The sequence below is a fragment of the Podarcis vaucheri genome (assembly GCF_965113315.1).
Source record: "Podarcis vaucheri genome assembly, chromosome: 2".
Lineage (NCBI taxonomy): Eukaryota > Metazoa > Chordata > Lepidosauria > Squamata > Lacertidae > Podarcis > Podarcis vaucheri.
In genome coordinates this window covers 75,189,766-75,209,656 of record NC_138760.1, presented here as the reverse complement: position 1 = coordinate 75,209,656, position 19,891 = coordinate 75,189,766, and the positions used below count along the sequence as shown (strand labels likewise).

The following is a 19,891-nucleotide window of genomic DNA, read 5'->3' as shown; positions in this document are numbered from 1 at the left end:
CTGCCCCCTGTCCTGAATTTCCTGGCAAACACAGAGAACTTGGGGAAATGGCAGGATTTGCAGACGTAGTGAGTGCCTTCTACAAAAATCCTGCATGAAGCCTGTAAGACTTTGGAAATGAAAGAAGCAGGGTGGAGGCCCCCTTGTTGCTTTCTCCTTCCCCAATGGCTGGTGTGGAACAAGAGGGGATCACTTGACAACAAACTCATATAGAAGGGGAAAGCAATGAAGGGGGATCCCGTCACTTCTTGCCTTTTCTAAAGCATGATGTAAAATGACAGAAAAGTCCTGTCTCAAGACTTCACTTGCCCTTGCTAGCAGAGGGTGGGTTTTATCTCACTTCACATGAGAAGCAGTGTCAGCCTCTACTTCCATTTTCTGCTTAATGAAAAAGCCTGCTACGAAGCGAAAGATTCCCCTTTCCAAATTATCTATAATTTGCAGAAAACTCAGGAAAACAGATATTTATGTTAGGGGGAAGGATGGTTCCCAAAGGTTGGCAGGGGCAGCCACCATAGTGACTTGGTGACTAAATCTGTAGAGCACAGTAAAGTGTGGGAAAAGCTCGGGCGGGGGGTGCTTTTAAAGGCTTCAGGCCTCTTCTATATATACCCCAGGAAAAGTTCAGTGGAAACTCAAGACCAGCTACTACTCTGAGAACTTTGAGAACTGTTGACACAGTGTGATGCAAGGCCTGATAAGATGAGGAATTCAAGGATTCAGTTTGTTAAAGAAAGTACTCTGTGCAAAGAAAGAAAAGTTCTTTTGTTTTGCTTGGCTTCAATTGCATTTTTGTCTTCATGTCGTGGGCAAACGTTGCCTTGCAGCTTGTCTTGTGTTCCTCTTTAGAAACTGCAGGCTAAAGTTCTATCTCCTTGGGATTCTCAAGGGCAAGGTTATAGGTGGTCAGGATTTCCCACTCCTAAAAATACGGAAGGATACCCCATGCTGGGCCCAAGAAATTTGAATGGTTGATACTTGTCTACTAGTTCACAGGGATGTCAATGTGAGCACAATTTCGCCATCTGTGACTGCACCCTCTGATAAGACCATGTTGTAAAGAATATTGTGTCCCTTGAATTTGGAAGCATACAGCACAGGATAGCTCAGTATTGCCATTACGTCTGGCCCAGTGCTGATTCTTTCACTCCAGTTGCTGTTTGGACCCGTAAAAGATTGATTCCAGTCATCAGCTGATACATAATCAAGCTGATGCATTTTGCAGTGTGGATTGTGTAAACTGGGTTGTGTGTCAGTTCAAAACCACCCTATTGAAATAACTGACGAGGGTACAAATTGTGCTCTCTAGTAAAAGTTTTCCTGTCCTGAATATCTGCCTGTGCTGTGCTTGCCTGTATGAGACCCTGGTTCTTCTTCTAGGTTACCATGAGTGAGAAGGAAATATTTCAGCTACTTGTCCTACAAATGAGCCTAACTAGAACAAAGGAGATTTGTGCATGATTCAAACCAGCTTGATTCTTCCCCGTTAGAGAAAGAGCTGAACAAATATTACTTCATATCTCTCAATCTCTCTTTTTCCCAGCGTCCAGCTGCGGCACTGGCAATTGGAGGTGCCTTGGCCAGACCAAGCTGGCTTAGTTCACCCACCCTGGGGCGGGCTAACCGTTTTCTCAGCACTGCAGCTGTTAGCCTTATGACTCCAAGGCGGTCACCAGGTGCCTTGGAGAAAGTTAAAGTTCGTACCTTGAACATGGAACAACGGACAGAGGAGGACAGTGAGTAGTGTGCATATATATATATATATATATATATATATATATATATAATCCTTTCTAATACACAAAAAGCAATAATAATAACAACAAAAGAGAGAAGAGATCAAAGCAAGAAAGGGAGGGGGGAGAAGGATACAAGGCGAGAGGAGGGAGGAGGGAGTGGTAGTATTCCAGAAATAGCATTATAATTCCAGACAGTTGCTCTTCATAAACATATTATGCAATAATGTTTTTCCAAAGAAATCCATGAGAAGAGAGTGGCTGCCAATCATGTTCCTTAATTTTAATGTATTCAGTAATTTCCAGGTTGTGTAGGGTTTGGGTAAATTTTGTTAACATTTTCTTTTTAAAACAATGGTCCAGATCTGAAGGTAGCAATAGTCTTGCAAGTCTCTTGTATCTTGTAGCTGTTCTTCATTGTTCTCAACCATCCTAAATTCATAATTGGTACTGTAGATAAGAGCTCTCTTGAATCATTTACAGTGCTTAGATCATTACAGCAACTGGACTTCTCAACATGATCAGGTGTTTACAAAATGATAACAAATGTAGGGTCATAGTGGTTATTGTTTTCTTTGTTATTAGGCATTTTTTGTGTTTTTATGCTGCAAATCGCTCTGTGATCCTCTAATAATTATTTATTGGTAGGTAGATAATTTCAGCCCGAAGTTCTGCCTTCTAACTGAGGGAAAGGATTTCTACCTGTATGCTAGCCCATGCCTGGATTTGTTGTAAAGGACTACGATTGTAATTCAAGCTATGTGCTTTCTAAGCAACAGAACTGTGTAGCCAGTGCAAATGATCTGGGAGTAAACAGTGTTAAATAAGTTATATTTAATTATTTTAGTAAACAAAACTGCAGGATGATGAGGCTCAGAAGGATAAATGTAGGTTCAAAGACATAGTCCATATGCCTCAAAACAGAACCAGCTGAACTAAAATGTCTGGTGACTTGAGGTAGCTGTTTGTTCAAGTTTTCCTTCAGAACAGAAAGGCTAACAAAACTTTATGGTTAAAAAAGAGAGAATACCAGACCAGCCTTAGTTCCATTTTCTTCACAGTGATGGATGTTTCATTGTTTTTATGACAGTTGAAGGCAGCCATGGAAATGAGGGCCTTTTACTGGGGAGACCTGCCGAAGAGCCAGAGCAACCAATCACTGAGAATTCTCTTTTGGAAATCTTGGATGGAATAGTCATGATGTACAACCTCAGCGTGCACCAGCAGCTTGGTAAGGTGAGCAGGATTCATTTCAGGGGAGTTTTCAGTCCTGTCCCATTCTCACAACTGGGATTGGAACTCACACTAACAAAGACACCATGGCCCACTGGGAGAGGGTGGGGCGCTTTTGATTGCAGCCACCATACCAGCTCACGATGCTTGCTTGCATTCTGCTTTTGGGTGGAACTACACCCTTTGGTGGCAGACCTGCACTTTCTGAACATGGTTGGCCACCACTCAGCAGTAACACAATAGATGTGCATGTATTTCCTTCTGAGGAGTAGCAGGTGTGAGAAGGGATGCTGATCCCCATTCCCTTCACTGGTATCCCACTTGCAGCTGCTTCTTTCCCCCTTCCCAAAGCAGAGATCTGTGATTGGCAGTGAGTCTAGCTGCAAGGGAATAGCCTTGAGGGAGAAGAGCTTTAGCAGGGATAGCGGCTGACAGAACAAGAGTTGCCAATTTTCTGTGGGAAATTGCCCTGCCTCCTGCTGCTTTACTGCCTTTTGGCAGTCTCCCACCTTCAGAGGTGTGGGTCTGTCTGCTGCCATCTTACGTAGTTCTGCTATAGGCCGTCAGCTGAAAATCTGTCTCCAGGAAAGCGACTGGTGGGAGGGGCTCATTGTGGAGTTGGGCCCTGCAATGTATTGATGCTGCCACAAGTTAAGTGTTTGGAAAATAATCCAGTATGTGCTATAACCTGTACAGAAAAGCTCTAGCTGGTACTACTGACCCTTATTTGTGTTTTAGATGGTAGGTGTTTCCGATGATGTGAATGAGTATGCTATGGCACTGAAAGACACTGAAGAAAAGATTAGCCGATGCCCAAAGAGGGTAAGAATAACACGGGGATAGTTATATTCACTCTCCCTTAAAATAGGCCTATATTGCCTGCAAGCTGTTCTCTTTCTTGAGAATCATTCAGGTGCTGAGCAGCACTCTATTGCTCTCACTGATTTTCTGAAGGCAGACTGAGAAGCAATGGTGGCTAATTCTCCATTTAGCTAAAATAGGATGGTTGTTTTGTGTAGTTAATGATTAATGATTAAAACAACAACGACACCTTGAGTGTTAAAGTAAACTTCGGAGCCACACACTCCTGCAAGATTTTGGCTCCCTTTCCATCAAAACATGGTTTTTATCTTTGTGGAAGGGGAGTCATGAATTTGCATCAGTTCTTGTCTCCTGTGTTACACTGTTCATGTGTGAGCAGTTGTTAAATGAAGTTGCTTTCCAAGGTACCACTGGAATAGATTCTCAACTTCTGTGGTGGTGTGTCTAATGTGGAACTGGTGTCAAGACTGCCTCCTGTTAAGATTCCTTGGATGTTGCTAGGTGTAAAAAGTTGTGTGCACTGTAGCTAGCCAAAGTGTGCCTGGGACTCCATGGTATACCCGATCTCTGTGTAAGGATGACCCCCTTGGGAAGCAGACCATGGCAGCTCATGCTTTTCCTGAACATTAAAAGAACATCCTGTGATTGTGGTAAGGCTTTTGTGAAGTACTGGACTTGCTGTGTACATGCTTCTGAAAGCAGGAAAACATATGCACCATTGCTCTTCATCCCCCACCCTCTGTGTCCAATTCAGAGAAGAGACATCCATGATGAACTGGAGAAAAGTCAGAAGGTTTTCTCAGAGAAACTTAATCACCTGAGTCGCCGACTTGCTTGGATCAACGTTACCATTTATTCAAAGGTGAGAAGGAAAGTAGTACATATAATATCAGTGAGGTGCCTCACCTAAGCTTGGGCCATAAATTCCAGTTCTGGCCTGGCCAATGCTGAATAGAGCTGTACCATTTCTTCCCAAGTCTTGTATGTTGTACTTCTGTTAATAAATCCTGGTAAAGTTCATTTTTATTAAAGAAAAATCTTGCGTTTTAGCAGTGAATTCATCTGCATTTTTCCTGCTTTTGCACAAAATTGTTGACCTCCTTTTCTTTTATTTCCTCAGTAGTATTTACTCTGATCTGGGTGTGGGGAACCTGTGGGCCCCCCAGTGTTGCTGAACTACAACTTGCCTCATCCCAGATGGTTAGCCATGCTGTCTGAGGCTGATGGGCATTGGAGTCCAACAACATCTGCTGGACCACAGGTTCCCTGCCCCTGCACTTAGGTATATTATTTCATGCCAATTGAGATACAAACTGACTAGGAATTGCTTCTTTTCAGGAGAAGATGCAAGATATATACTGGCTGCTACGGGTATGCATCCGCACTATTGAGCATGGAGACAGGATTGGTTCGCTCTTTGCTTTTATGCCAGAATTTTATCTGAGTGTGGCTATGAATAGCTACAGTGCTCTCAAGAACTACTTCAGTCCTGTCAACAGCATGGAAGAGCTTCCAGGTGAGGAGGAGAAGGAGGGAACCGGAGAGGGCCTCTGAGCAGGACCATCTGTAATTTTGCGTATAGAATTCAATGCACAAGAGAAAAGGGATAAGAACTCCACACAGAATATTGCACGCTGCACAGAATTTGGGTTGCAAAGAACCTTAGCTTAACGTGCCCTAGTGGTTGTAAATGTGTGTTTTGAAAATGTGCTGGCTGTGTTGTGGGGTAGTATTCAACCAAGCTTTACTCAGAGTAAACTTATTGAAATTATAGACCTAACTTAGTCACGTTCATTAATTCAGTAGGTCTACTGTTGAGTAAAAGTTGGGGATACTCTTGAGTGGTACTCAACTTTCTAATCACATTAGGTGCTGTTTAACTTGCTCACACAATTGTCCTGCCCTCCACACACACAAAACTACAGTCTGGGTCACCGGGTTTCTCATCTTGATAATGCCTAGTGCAAGCTATAACAAGCATTGTTTGCTGCTGCATCCTGAAGTTGATTAAATGCTATTAAGCCTGACTGCCTAACCTTAAACCTAATAACTTTTTAGTATTTATACATTATCTGAGTGGTGTTACCCTGAAACACTGCAGCGCCTGGTAATTTTAGTGATCCCCTTTTTGAAGGGTTGCAGTCATAAAGGACCTTTGTGTACAGTTTTTAGAATTTCATTAAAAGTCATTTAGCAATTTTGCAGGGCAAGAGTAGCAAAACATGTAGAAAATAGCCATTCTCACTATGCAACTTCATGGCGTAATTATGTTAAACAACTGCATCATATTGACTATCAAGAACTGCTCAAGCAAAGCATACAAATCAAGCCTTCCTGCTTACATCATTTTTTTGCCTCCTCAAATTCCAGTGATTATGCTTGTTTGTTCTCTCTGATTTTGGATTGGGTTGTGTTTTCTGCCCTCAGCCTGCAGTTACGTTGTTTTGGAAATATATGCAAAATACATTTCCTCCTTTTTGAAGTACTGTGAAGGGTGAGAAAATACTGTCATTTGTGTCAGAGCAGGCGTTGTGCAGTCTGGCCCTGGAGATGTAATTATGAAAACTGGTTTGGAAGATCTATTTTGTTATTCCAAACTCCTCCATCTGAAATTGCTCTGCCAAGAGCCCTTTTTGGCTGCAAGTTTTTTGGAAGTGAGGCAGTGTATTTCAGCATACTGCATTTCTCTGTAGATGGTACTCTATGAGAGCCACAATCTCTTTCATTTTGGGGTTGAAACCAGATATGACACCAGGAGATCTGTGATTGGATTGTCCCCTCCCCCCCCCCACCTCAAATGTCGAAAGCTTGTGGTGGATTTTAGATCAGAGCTACAGCACTGGGAAATAGGTTTTTAACCCCCATCCCATCTACAATTTCCCCAATCTTTATTCTTCTGTCTACCCCAAAGCTGCTCCATAACACAGTTCAGTATTCCTATTTTAGCTGCGTTATGAGGGTATTAGTCCTAATACAAAGGGACTACTGTATATTATTGCTAAGAATTTGCTCAACTGTAGGGAAGTGTCTAGGCTAATTTTATCAGATTCAACAACTGCTACTCCTGTATTGATTATCTGCATGTCTCAGAAAGCCTATACTACTTAAAGGGATGAACCCAGTCCACAGCCTGCATGGCTGCTTTCTGACCAGGTGTGTAAAAGAACTTCTAAGGACATTCCCACTTACTTCCGATGCTTCTGGTTAAGTGGTAAGGTAAAGTTGGCAACACCAAATGCTGCTGTGCAGACTTCCTGTCATCATTCTCTTAAACTTTAAGCTGGATTCCTGACTTGCCTGCTAGAGACTCAGACAAGTGGTAGCCCATCCTCCATACTTGGACCGTGTTTTCTCTCTGTAAATCTGAAAGCTCATTCTAGAAATTCATTCTGCTGCAGCTGCTATATCCTATAGCTGTGGGTTTTTTTTTTCCTGCATCCTGATATTCTGAACTTTTTCTTTTCAGGCTACGAAGAGACTTTGACTCACCTCGCTGCCATTTTAGCCAAGCACTTTGCTGATTCAAGGATTGTGGGAACTGGTAAGGCAGCTCCTGTTTTCCAGAGGTCATGCTGGGCTGTAGGTGTTATGTGTGTACATGCGTGCGCACATGCATATGTGATTGGGGGAAAGAAAATTAAGCTCATGCTTGCTGATTTTTTATTTTATTTCTACTTGATACTTCTTGAATAGTAAGGGTCTCTGTTTCTAATGTTTTTAACACCTCAGATCATTGCAGAACTCAATTATTATTTTTGGGTTTGACATTTGTCTTTATATCCTGTCCTGCTTACTAGTCCTGTAACTGTAGTAAGCTAAGCTTGCCATATTTCACACTGTGAAAATCCAGACAGGAAAGTTGCTGAGCTTTTCTTTTTCTTTTTCTTTTGCAAAATCACAAAAAATGCAGTATTTGAGCTATATTTATGGAAAATCAGCAACAATGGCACTACTGACATGGGTTGCCATACGTCTGAATTTTACTGCACATTTTTCCGATTTCCGCCCAGACACTACTGCCCACTGCAGTGTTCTGAATATGTCCAGGAAATCCCAGACGTATGGCAACCCTAAGTATGCAATTGCACCACAATATCTGAAGTATTTTTCTGGCAATCTGTGTCCCTATTATCCCTACTCCACTTACATTCTGTCTTGTTTCCATATTCAGACATCAGAGACTCCCTAATGCAGGCATTGGCCAGCTATGTTTGCTACCCACACTCACTCCGTGCTGTAGAGAGGATTCCAGAACTGCAGTAAGTTCTTGGTTTCACCATTCCTGAAAAATATTATATGTCCTGGAAGAGGATTATTTCTCTCTTCTTCTCTGAACCAGGCATGACTCCTATACTTACAATCCCTTTTGTGTGGAAGCTGCTGCTCCCCGTGTTTCCTCACATTGCACTTCTGATTCTTCCCTCTCAAGTAAATTAAACATCTTGCCTTGAATCCTTCCCGAACCCCCACTTTTTAACCTTGGTGCTGTTTTCATGGTGGTTGGCTGACTTGTTTGTTTTACTCTGGCAGGCGAATATCTATGATGAAGAACCTGCTGGCCCCCTATGAGCAAAGACCCTGGGCCCAGACCAACTGGATCCTTGTACGACTGTGGCGAGTAAGAACAGATAACCCTCTGCCTTCACATTTTGTTCAGAATTTCCAGCTTGTAGTTTTAAAACCAGTGGTTTCCCCTGTGTTTGAACTTTCCCTTAACTTCTTGTTTGAACTTTGTTACCTGCTTCTGGCAAGAGGGTCTCCATGTTCCTTGTTGGGAGATAATGCGAGGTCTTCTAAGCAGACATTTCTCCCTTCCCCCCCTCTCCTGTAGGGCTGTGGATTTGGATACAGGTACACACGGCTTCCTCACCTCCTGAAAACCAAGCCAGAAGATGCCAATCTCCCCAGCTTGCAGAGTGAGTGGGGGATAGGGAGTGGAGATGTGTTGCTTTGCCAATACAGCTTGTGGGTAAATGCAGTCCTGCAACTGAGCTTATCCTAATCTGGTTAGCTGTTGACTCTGGTACCAGAAGGGCAGGATCCTGTTGTGTGGTGCCCCCACACTGCTGCTGTCTGTTGGCACAATAATCGGCACCAGTGGATCCTGTCTGTGTAACTGCTGGGACCCAGCATGTCTGGGAGCTAGAGGGCTCCTGATGCCATGTAATATAAATAAGTTGTCTCTGTCCCTAACTTAAATGTGTGTGGCAAACTCAGGGTGAAAAGTTTCTTATTAACTTCCTGACCCAGCTCTCTTCTATTTTTGAGTGCAAAACCTTAAAAAAAACCCCACCTCCATATAATTGTGATCACCCTGATTGTTTTCACTGGTTCACTAGGTGATGACCAAGAAAGCTCTGGTGTATATTTATAGGAAACAAAACATTTTAGCAGCATATGGCCAGATCAGGCATAAATTGACAAAGTGTTAAAGCATCCCCAAAGGCACACCAGGTTATAGCTTTAAGGAGTAAAATTGATTTTTCTAAGGAAATCAAGTTGATCGGCATTGGTGGTACATTGGATCCAGCAGGCAGTGCTTCTCTTGCAGCTCTGAGCTAGTCCTCTTCTGTGAATGTTAGTCCTACTTTGTTCTGAGGCATTTGCCACTCACTTATGGCAGCCATGGTTTAGTAATCAGGCTGGTCTCCCAGTGTTACCACAGTACTCAGAATGGCTTTATATCCAGCATGGCGAGGATCTCTGAGAGACTCCAGTTACAAGCTGTAGGGGGAGCTTTGGCTTCTCCTCTGTAGTTACTGATCTAGTGAAGAGAATGATGGCATCTGTGTTGCTGAGTAGATGGCAAGTTATGAGTTGGTCCTGCACTCTTTCTCTGAGGGAGCGTATAATGCCGGGACAGAATGACTAACCTCACAGCCCAGCAGAAGGTGGCAATAGTAACACCTGCTTGACCCTTCTAAGAAAATTTGCATCTATAATGTTTCTCTCTTTGTTTTGTTTTGCTTTTTTCTTTTCTGCTTTTTTGGGGGCCCAGGAGATCTCTCTGTTGCTAGTTTCCAGAGTAAGTTTCCTGTTGTCTTCCCTTTGTATGGTGGTGACATAGTTTTATAGCCCTCTAGTAGAGCCTTTTCCCCTCCCACCCTTGGTGCACAAGCCAGTCCTTTGGAAATGATGGGGTAGAAAGATAAAGCGGGATGAGTCTGGCTGCACCAAGTGATGGTCCTAAGAGCCATCCAAATGTTTGTCATGGCGACCTGTCAAATGTGCCTCAGGGTGGGTGGTTAAGTATGCATCTCCCTTTAGTTTGGAGGGAATATTACGAGTGCACAGCAAATATGTGTAGGTGCTGTTAATGTGCTCTCCATAGCAGTTTCCCCTTGTGGCTGTGGTGTCAACTGTCCTTTTCCTCTTTATTCTTCTCCATTCCACTTTTTTTTTTTTTTTTACACACTTCTCCTTCTGAAAAGACGGACACAACAGGGAACAGAAAGGTTGAGCAGATACAGCTTCCCTGAAACTGCTAGCTCCAGTTCTGGCCCAGTTCTGCAGGCTAATAAGCTGGCTGTTTTTGCTGAGGCTGTCATGAAACTCCATCTCTGGGGGTGCGGTCATTGAATGATCTTGGGACACCTATGCAATTGGGTTCACTTTTCTAGGTGTCGGCAAGGTCATCACTGTCTGCCAGTGATTTCCTCCATGTGGCTCCGAAAGGTCTAAGACAGGGCACAGGATCCTTTGGCTAGTGATCCTGCTTTCTGCTATTTTGAGGTGTACTTGAATGAATAATTAATATCAAGTTAATTGAAAGGAGCCTATTTACCAGCTGTCCTTGGGACACTGCCCTAGAGGGGCCGAGTCCACCCCTCTCTCTCAGGTCTTTGTGATGCTGCAGGGAGAGATTGGAGCACAGACAATGGAAGACATATCAGGTGTGGTCTGGCCATTACTTGGGGTGGAATATCTGAATGTGAAAGTCAGCTCACCTCTCTGCCTGTCCTGTTACAATCCCTCGCCTTTTGTGCCTGAGTTACTGCTATGCTTGCCTAATGCTGATGGGCAATTTAGGGGCACACCAGTGATTAGTTGTCATCTGCTCTCCAGCCTCAGTTTATTAAGGGACAACTCATGCTCATTTCCTGTCTAGGGCCCCCTTTAGTAACTTTTGTTTGGCTGGCTCCTAAGAGAGGAGAACATGCACGTACATCCTTCTAGCTTAGTCCTCTACTGGCTAGTTTTGTGAGCCTTGAGTTATAGGTCCTGCTGTTAAGAGGTTGGCTAGAAGAGCTCTTAAATCTTATTCTCACAGATGTGAGCCTTTCAGCTGCATTCTCTTGAAAGCAAGCAGTGCTCTCACATGTGTGTCACTTTGGGATTCTCATTTGGCAGGGATTTCATTTCAGTGCCAAACTGAAGCTTAGATAATCCGACTCTGCCTGACAGCTTCCTCCTGGTTTACATCTGATCTCTAGCATGTTCCAAAGGAGGGGAAAGTGATGTAAGGTGTGCTCCTGGGGTGGGGTGCCATCAGTGTATCTCAGATTTCTTTTTTCACTGCTGCAGTCCTAGTGATGTCAGTAGTATCTGCTGCTGGGTTATAGTTCCATTGTGAAAAGTTTTACCTTAGCCCCTGTGTCTAAGGGAAGTGAGGAAACAAATGGCTCTCCTTTTAGACTCTGATGAGGAGGACTTATTAATGAGAGCTAGCAAAGTTCCTGTAGCTAACACACACACACACACACACACACACACACACACACACACAATTTAAAATGCACCTCTGTTTCGGGCTTGCTTTTGGGTTCCATTGGCAGGCTGGAAAAGAGTTGGGTTTAATTCCTCCTCCCCTTTAGATTTCTCGCCCTGATCGGAAATGGACAAACAAGTGTGAACATGTGCCATGCTGGCAGAGAGGAGTGGGACTGTCTGTCTTGGGTGCTGATTCCCTGCTAGGGAGCTACTGTGATGCTGCTTTCAGGAGAGATTAGTGCTGAGCCGACCTAGGGCATTGTGGGGATGAGCAGGAGGGATGCTTGGCTTGAGCTCAGTTGCAGGGCACAGCTTCTTACTTGCAGAGAGACAGCAAATGTGCATGACCACATCCCAGCTAATTCAGACCGGCATTATGGCAAAGAGCTCCGGGCCTTGGAGACGGGACAGGCTCAGAATAGTCCATGTGTGAGAGCTGGCCTTGGAGGGCAGCTGCCGCCTCTACTTATTGTAAAGAGGGCCTCTGCTGGGAGGAGGCTCCAAGAATTCCTTGTGATTTTTGAGAGGCAAAACCACGCTGAATGCAGTGAAAGGGGCACATACTTATAAACTTATAAACTGTTCCCCATTTCCACACGATGGCAGTGAAACAGGCTGGCCTTGGGCAGCAGCTGCCCAGCACCTTCCAGTAGTGTGGCCTCTTAAGAAGCCGCTATTGTTTCATTCCAGAGCCTTGTCCCTCCACCCTGCTGCAGCGACACATGGCGGACCTGCTGCGGAGTGACCGTGAAATGGCACCCAGTTTCCTCAACAGTGTGCTTAACCAGCTGAACTGGGCCTTCTCAGAGTTCATTGGCATGATTCAGGAGGTGAGAGTTTTGGATCCGGAATAAATCTGATTGAAGGAGTAAGCCTCTGCCTGTCATTCTGGAGGATAAAAACAAAAGTCCTTTCCTTACTGAGTGTCAGTAGCAGTTTGCAGCACAGTTCTTGTGGGATGCTGGGATTGAGCTGACTTGTGCATGAACTGGAAAAGGGGGAGAGTTAGGGGCGGGTGTGAAGAGAACAGCTGCTCCCCCTTCCAGATCTTACATTAAGCTGCATCTGTTTTGCTTGGGCAGATCCAGCAAGCTGCAGAGCGCCTGGAAAGAAACTTTGTAGACAGTCGCCAGTTGAAGGTGTGTGCAACGTGCTTTGACCTGTCAGTGAGCCTGCTCAGGGTCTTGGAAATGACAGTCACACTGGCTCCTGAGATCTTCCTGGACTGGAGTCGCCCCTCATCAGAGCTATTACTCAGGAGACTTGCACAGGTACTCACTTTTCCTCAGGAAAACATTAGGTTGGGTACATGGCAAGGGGCAAAGGTTTTTAGCTGAGGATGTGGGTGCTGTCATTTGGCATAGTCACAGTTTCCGGTGTGAACTATATTATTCTAAAAGAATGTGTCACCAGCAAGTTTAGGAGCTAACTTATACAAACTGCAGGCTGGCTCTCCCCTCCCCTCGCACACTACTGTCTTACTCTGTTAGTGATTATTGAGAGATTGTGTGTATGCATGTCTGCAGCAAGATAAAGGTCTCCAGTTCACTGCCCTTTTTCTTCTTTGGTAATTTATTCCTGGAAAAGAACTCCAGAGTAAAGACGGCCATACATTTCAAGAAGTGGAAGGATAAGCCAATCTGTACCCCTTCCCGATGATATTCCTAAGAATCTCTTTCTCTGGGCTTCAGCCCTTGCTTCATTTTTCAAATGCCTTAATGCCCCCTACGGTTTACTTAAAGCTTTTAAAGCATGATGTATTAGTAAATCATATTTTCTGTCAAGCATCAATTCATACTCACATGTTTTCATTATCCATGCATCAGACCCATCCAGTACAGACAGAATAATTCATTCATTCATTTATTTCAATGTTTTCATATCCCTCCACCTGTTTGCTCCAGATTGGAGCACAAGGTGGCTGTCAGCACAGCTTACAATGTAATATAATATAAAACAGAACAAAATTATAAGTTCATTAAGGAAAAATAGCAACACAAAGCTGAAACACCAACCATCATCAACAATATCAGATTCCAAAGGCCCAGACAGGTAGCCTTGCATGTTCCATTTCCATTGTCCATGGTCAGCCTGGCCACCAAATGACCAGACAGTTGATCAGCAGATGTCCTGGCAAGATTACATGCCCAACTTGAGTGAAGATGCTAAATCTTACAGCCATTAGCCATTAGGTAATAATGGAGAACATGAAACTTACAGATGTAGACACTGATGCTTAAAGATGGGGAGGGCAAGGTGTGTGTGTCACTTGGGACTTGCTTGCATGGGTCACTGTAGCAGATCCATCTGGAAACTAGTTTGAGTTGTCATGCGATGACTGTCCATGTAAAGAGGCTTGCGGTACACCAGAACCACCTATAAGCAGTTACATGCAGATGAAGTGACCAAACCACTCATATTTGTTCACACAACCTACTACAGTGCAGTGTTTGAAAATAGGTTGACCAAAAATGTCAGGTTTTAATTTTGAAACTAACTCTTTGAAAGGCTTTTATGAATTGTTTCTTCAGTGCAGTTTTCCCTGGAGGGGAAAACAATGTGCTAAATGTTATTTGGGTGCCACTTTCAGAATTCTGTCACATTCTAGTTGAAGCATCAGCTTGCTCTCTGGAATGATGACTCACTGCTGGCTATTACCTCATTTTGCTCAACTTCTTTAAATCAAATATCACTGCACAACCTTGCATGTACCTTTGTGCTAAGGTTCCTTATTAGAAAGAGACCCCATCCATCCATGGAATTAAGAGCTGTTTTGCCTTCTAAGAGTTTTTTCATTGAAAGTGTCCACAGCCTGAGATGTGAGCTGATGCAACCCGAGCCACATTTTCAGTCTGTTATTGCTGAAGGCTCAGGTCTGTTGTCATTCTCATGGTTCACAGAGAGGCCTGTCATATTTCTTTTCTGAGCAGCCCTGCTGATGGGTATCCTCCACACCATGAAATCTAGGGCCACATAGAGCATTATCATTCATCCATCTAGTATCTCATCATCTGCTGTAAAATATATGTTCTTGGAAGACCATCCTCTGCTATTGTGGGTCTGAAAGGCAGACAGTTCCAGGGCATAAAGGAAGGAACAACCCTCAAGGCCCTTTCTGTATCCCAGCACACCTTATTACAATGCAGTGCCCAATATTGTGTCTGCTGTTGTAGAGAGATTTCTGAATCCGAGGGAATTGAGTTGTCTAAACCCTGATGATCAGACTGGAAAGTATCAGGAGTAACATATGAGCATCTCTGCAAGTGTGCAGAGAGAGAATTCCATCTTCTGCTTTAATCATCCTGCCATCTCTTCTTACTTCCCCACAGCTGCTAAATCAGGTGCTGAATCGTGTGACAGCTGAGCGGAACTTGTTTGACAGAGTGGTCAATCTTCGTCTGCCAGGTGAGCTTCCTTCCCAGCCCCCTTGCAGTCAGTCCTGCTTTGGGAGAGGGACCATAGCTCAGTGGTAGAGGATGTGCTTTGCATGCAGAAGGTTCCAGGTTCAGTCCCTGGCAGCTCTAATTCAAAGGAGCTCAAAGGTGATGGCAAAGCTGTCTGAGACCTTTCAGAGCCACTACCACTAAAGAGTAGGCAAAGCTAGGTAAGAAAGACAAAAACTCTGACCTGGTGTGAGGCAGCTTCCTTCATTCTTATGTGATCTAAATTCTCCCGTCATTCCTGGGAAATATTCCTCTCTCCTTCTACAAACTGAAATGAATGTTTCCAGTGGTTGTGGGCATTCATTGTGTCTGCACAGGGGCTTCACCCACTCCCAGTGTGGGTGAACCAGTGTGGTGTAGTGGTTAAGAGCAGTAGATTTGTAATCTGGTGAACTGGGTTCGCTTCCCTGCTCCTCCACATGCAGCTGCTGGGTGACCTTGGGCTAGTCACACTTCTCTGAAGTCTCTCAGCCCCACTCACCTCACAGAGTATTTGTTGTGGAGGAGGAAGGGAAAGGAGAATGTTAGCCACTTTGAGACTCCTTTGGGTAGTGATAAAGCGGGATATCAAATCTAAACTCCTCCATCTAAACTCCTCCTCCCAGTCCTTTGAACAAGATAGGAAATATCTGTGGGGAGAATTCTGTGCTGACCTTTTATCTCTGATTATGGTGTCAGTGCAACTTCCATTGATGCCACAGCTCCCTCCCATCCGCTCTTCAGATAGGCAGGAGCCCAACAGAGCACATGTGAGAATGAAAGATGGCATCCAATCCCAAAAGGAAGCCCCATGTGGTCTTGGCCTTCGTTGCTTACAGAAATGCATAAAACCTGCAATGATGGGAAATGGGATCTTTTGGCTCTAAACAGTAAGCAGTCATTAAGTGATGGCTGTGTGCCCACCTACTCAGGGTGAAGGAATCCATTCTTGTACAGAGCTTGTTAAATTGCAAAGTAATCTTTAGGGAGGCAAGATGTCCTGCTTCCGCACTAAAAGCTGTCAGAGAGTGATACCGGTGAATGAGCAGGAGCTGCATTTAACTGCAAAATTGCTGACTAGATTCCACTTACGCTATAGCTCCATTATCTTAAGCCCTTCATTTTGGCTGGTTATTCTGGTGTCTTATGATGAGAAAAGGACAGCACATGTTAGCAGTGTGTGCACTCTCTGCCTGTCCCCTCACCCTCCCGCAGAGCATGGACCCTTTTCCTTCACACAGCATTATTAAATAACTGCTGTGGCACACACTGCTGCAGATCTATGTCATACTGATCAGTATTAGGAAGTAAACAATATTGCTGAGTCAATGTGCCCTTGTGTTCCTTCTTGGGGAACAAGGGCTCAACCCTCATTGAAAATTGAGATTGTGAATGGAGAGAGCTTAAAAAGATCCACACACTTCCACACATTTTTGCACTTTCCTATTCTTTGATGGGTTTATTTATTTGGCATCTGTGTAACATAAGTAGTGTGATAGAAAGAACATTCTGGAATAGGTATGGTCGTAAGCATGTGGAGTAAAGGACCATATGAATAGCTGTCATCCTGAAGAAAGTTGTCTCTGAAGCGTGCCTAATTTTAAATTTGGACAAGCTTGTTTTACCCCCCTCCGCTTCCCTTAAAATTTTGAGCATTGCTTTAGTCATACCCCCATTATCCCAGCTCGAGCACCTCTGCTCTGTTGGAAACATGGGGCATATTGGCATGTGTGACCACCATCAAGTCTTCCACATTTCAAAGCATTGGCTACTTTCATGCTCACCTAGAAGCAGGAGAAAATTGGAATAATCACTCAGCACTTCTTCAGACCTGTCTTCAAGTGCCGTCTTCAAGGTTATGTGCATGAGAAACACTCTGTGTTTGGGTGACTCGGGGGATTGTATGCTGACTGGAAGGTGGAGGAATGCTGGACCACTACTGAAGGGCTTAGCAGCATTCCATTTTTTTTGCACAATCCTTTTAAGTGCCCTTCTAATAGAAAACCAGACAGTGGCGTTAGCAGAGATGAGCAAGTGCTTTCTCTAGTGTTTGTCACTTACCTCTAAGATTTCCTGTTTGCCAAGGAGGTTCATTCTGTTTTGTCCAGGGTTGTCCATACTGGGAGTGGTGGTGGAGGAGGACTCATTTGATCTTATGGTGTTCTAGCAAAGACCTGATGAAGCTGATGGATGTAGTAGTACAAATCTTTAAGTGAATTAATGCAAACATTTATCTCCTCCTGGTCTCCTGAAAACTTAGGCTGGTGGTGTTCCTCAGTGCAGTCCTATGCTAGATTTGTCCTCTGCTATAGTTAAGAAGATAAAAAGGGGTGCTCAAGGGAAGTCAACAAACTAACTTTTCATAGAACTGATTGTAATTTGAAATACCTGCTTTCTTCCCTAGGACTGGAGAGCGTAGATCACTATCCAATCCTTGTGGCTGTGACAGGAATTCTGGTCCGGCTGCTTGTTGATACTGACTTCCAAGGGTAAGTGCTGCTTAATTCCGCTCCGTGGGGATGAAGATTTCATTGCTTGTGTTCTAGTTTACTATTCTGAAATGAGCAGCCTGGCAGCATTGTGTATTAGGGTAATGATGCAGTCTTTGTCTTTGCCCCCTGTTTTCATATGCTCAGTCTAGTTGCAGGATAGTAAATTCCCAAATAATTTCTGTCCTGTACGTTGGTCTCTGGGTGTTTTTGTGCTGCGACTATAGTGTACTGGAGAGCTATTTAAAAGAAAAAAGGGGGAGACATCCTGTCAATTTAAACCTTCCATTGAATTATTTAAAGAGATAGCCAATGCGGTGCCCTCCAGATGTTGTTGGACTACAACTTGCATCATCCCTGGCCCTTGCTGACTGAGGCTGATGGGAGTTGGAGTCCAACAACATCTAGAGTATTAGCCACTCTCTGGTGTAACTTTGTTTGCTTTTGTTCTCTGCTTGCTTCTGTTCTCTGCTTACACGGCTGTGTAGCTCATGCAAGCTATACTATATTATGTTCCTTGGTTGTTGCGTGGTGTGGGTTCGTGGCAGATTCTGCTTAGGGGATGGACAGTTGGACAAGATGATCTTTAGTTCTACTCTATTCTTACAATAACTTTAAAGGGAGCTCTGTCCTATCTCTGTATGTTTCTCTTCATCTTCTTTTTCTAGAAAGAACAAGCTTTGGGATTTAGATCTGGGAATGGTCCTGCCCAAAGGAAAGCAGGCCATTTCTTTTTACCTTTATGCATAGGCACCACTCACATCATGCTGTAGCAAAAGAATACTCTTTCTACATATGCGGTTACCTTCCCAAACTAAGCAATGCTGGCATCAGATCGTTTAGACAGATAAAACTGTAAAGACATGCTGTGTTTGGTTGTGTTAAACAGTGAATATGTCTAGCTGCAGTAGCGTATGACAGTGGAAAATAAGCCAAGTCCCAAGGGAAAGTGGCTGCTGACATGCCCCTCCAGATCTACTGCAGTGTGGCTGATGGCATTCTTGCTTTGCCTTCATTGCCCTTGTTATGGTACTCAGACAGACGTGATGGACAAGTCCCTTCCACAGCTCTCAGGACTTTTAGAGACAGTGGGTTGACACTCGCTTGTCATCTGATAATCTCTTCTCCCATCCTGTTGTGTTTTTTTGAAAAAACAAAACTAGCCTTTCCTTTATAAATTAAGTACCGGTAGTAGCTTTTCTTCTGATTTCCAACCTAGAAAAAATCATGTCTCCTAACAGGCAGGGTACGTTAGTTGAATCCTGCCCTGTGGTTACCAGGACGGGGGGAAACCAGGCCAGGATATTAAACCATAGTTGGAAGGTGGTTTAAGAACCTGGTTGTTCTGATCCTGAGTGTCATAGTTTCATGGTTCAGACAGAGCAAGAAATTATGTGAAATTGAAGACCTCTGGGGTTAATTGCAACATGCTAAGACAGGAAGAAGCGGTTTGGCTGGCATAAGGTTTGTTCATATCTCGGCTGATTAAGTTTTGATACAATCAGCTGAATGAGGTAAACAACTTCTCAAATGCAGGCAGTCAATAAATACATTTTGCATTTAATTCCACTCTTTTTGATGTCTACTGTGGATCTTAAAGTAGCATTAAAAACAGCTTTCAGCACTTCCTCTCACCCCTCTGCCTACTTGGGGAAGGACTCTTTTACTTCCTGACCTTTCCAACTTGAGGAGGAAAATGGGAACATCAAGCTCCTGAAAAAGGTCCAGAGGGGTGTTTTAAAAAGAAGGGTGCATTCACTCCCCTGTGAAACACATGCAAATACCCATGATGATCATGGAGAAATACGTGCATAGCCTCCTTCTAAAATGAGCCTTAATTGCATTCAGGTCTAGGGATAGGCATTTGACAGGTCAAAAAGATTTGGCCCATTTGATCAGTCAGACTGTATAAGGAAAAAAGATATTCTCAAGTGGGTTGATACTTACGTTAACTGCAAAAACAAGTTAGATAACTGTTAACTGTGAAAGAATGAAATTACCTTTTTAAAAGCATTGCTTTGAATTACAGCTTTTAACATTGTTACATAAGGTTTCTATAAAAGTGAATGATTTACTGAGCAGTTCTCCTCATTGGCTTTTATCCTGGAACAGCAGGGCCAGCCTGCAGTTGGATTTTTTTGTTATAAAGGAAATTAAAGCAAAAATAAAGCAAAGTAACAACTATTTAATAACAAATGGCAGTTTTAAAGGCACATGCTAGATTAGCAGGTTAGTTCTTCAAGCAGCTTCAGTATCACGGCTACTTGGAATATTTGACAATCTTTTAGATTCAAAAAATTAAATAGGTAACCAGCCATCCAGTGTGGCAACTCTATTCAGATTGCTTTTATCTTGCCTGATGTTCTAGTTTAATCCGTCTCACTGAAATGCAGTCCATATGAAACTGTTGTGTCACATTTCAATTTCTCATTTGGCATGTCTTATTTTTTCAAAATGTTGTCCTTGTTTTGCAGACAGC

General features: G+C 43.6%; 1 protein-coding gene across 2 annotated transcripts in view; it reads left to right on the top strand.

Moving 5' to 3' along the window:
• Positions 1 to 19,891, top strand: part of RNF123 (ring finger protein 123) — a 94,841-nt gene that overhangs the window by 36,188 nt on the left and 38,762 nt on the right. For both annotated transcript variants that reach the window (XM_082214485.1, XM_082214486.1), the window contains exons 23-35: positions 1,544 to 1,736; positions 2,827 to 2,972; positions 3,708 to 3,791; positions 4,546 to 4,653; positions 5,130 to 5,307; positions 7,258 to 7,332; positions 7,963 to 8,050; positions 8,322 to 8,409; positions 8,623 to 8,707; positions 12,192 to 12,331; positions 12,584 to 12,772; positions 14,831 to 14,906; positions 17,328 to 17,412. In XM_082214485.1, coding sequence (XP_082070611.1) covers positions 1,544 to 1,736; positions 2,827 to 2,972; positions 3,708 to 3,791; positions 4,546 to 4,653; positions 5,130 to 5,307; positions 7,258 to 7,332; positions 7,963 to 8,050; positions 8,322 to 8,409; positions 8,623 to 8,707; positions 12,192 to 12,331; positions 12,584 to 12,772; positions 14,831 to 14,906; positions 17,328 to 17,412 — 1,535 coding nt within the window. The remainder of the gene's footprint in view (positions 1 to 1,543; positions 1,737 to 2,826; positions 2,973 to 3,707; positions 3,792 to 4,545; positions 4,654 to 5,129; positions 5,308 to 7,257; positions 7,333 to 7,962; positions 8,051 to 8,321; positions 8,410 to 8,622; positions 8,708 to 12,191; positions 12,332 to 12,583; positions 12,773 to 14,830; positions 14,907 to 17,327; positions 17,413 to 19,891) is intronic.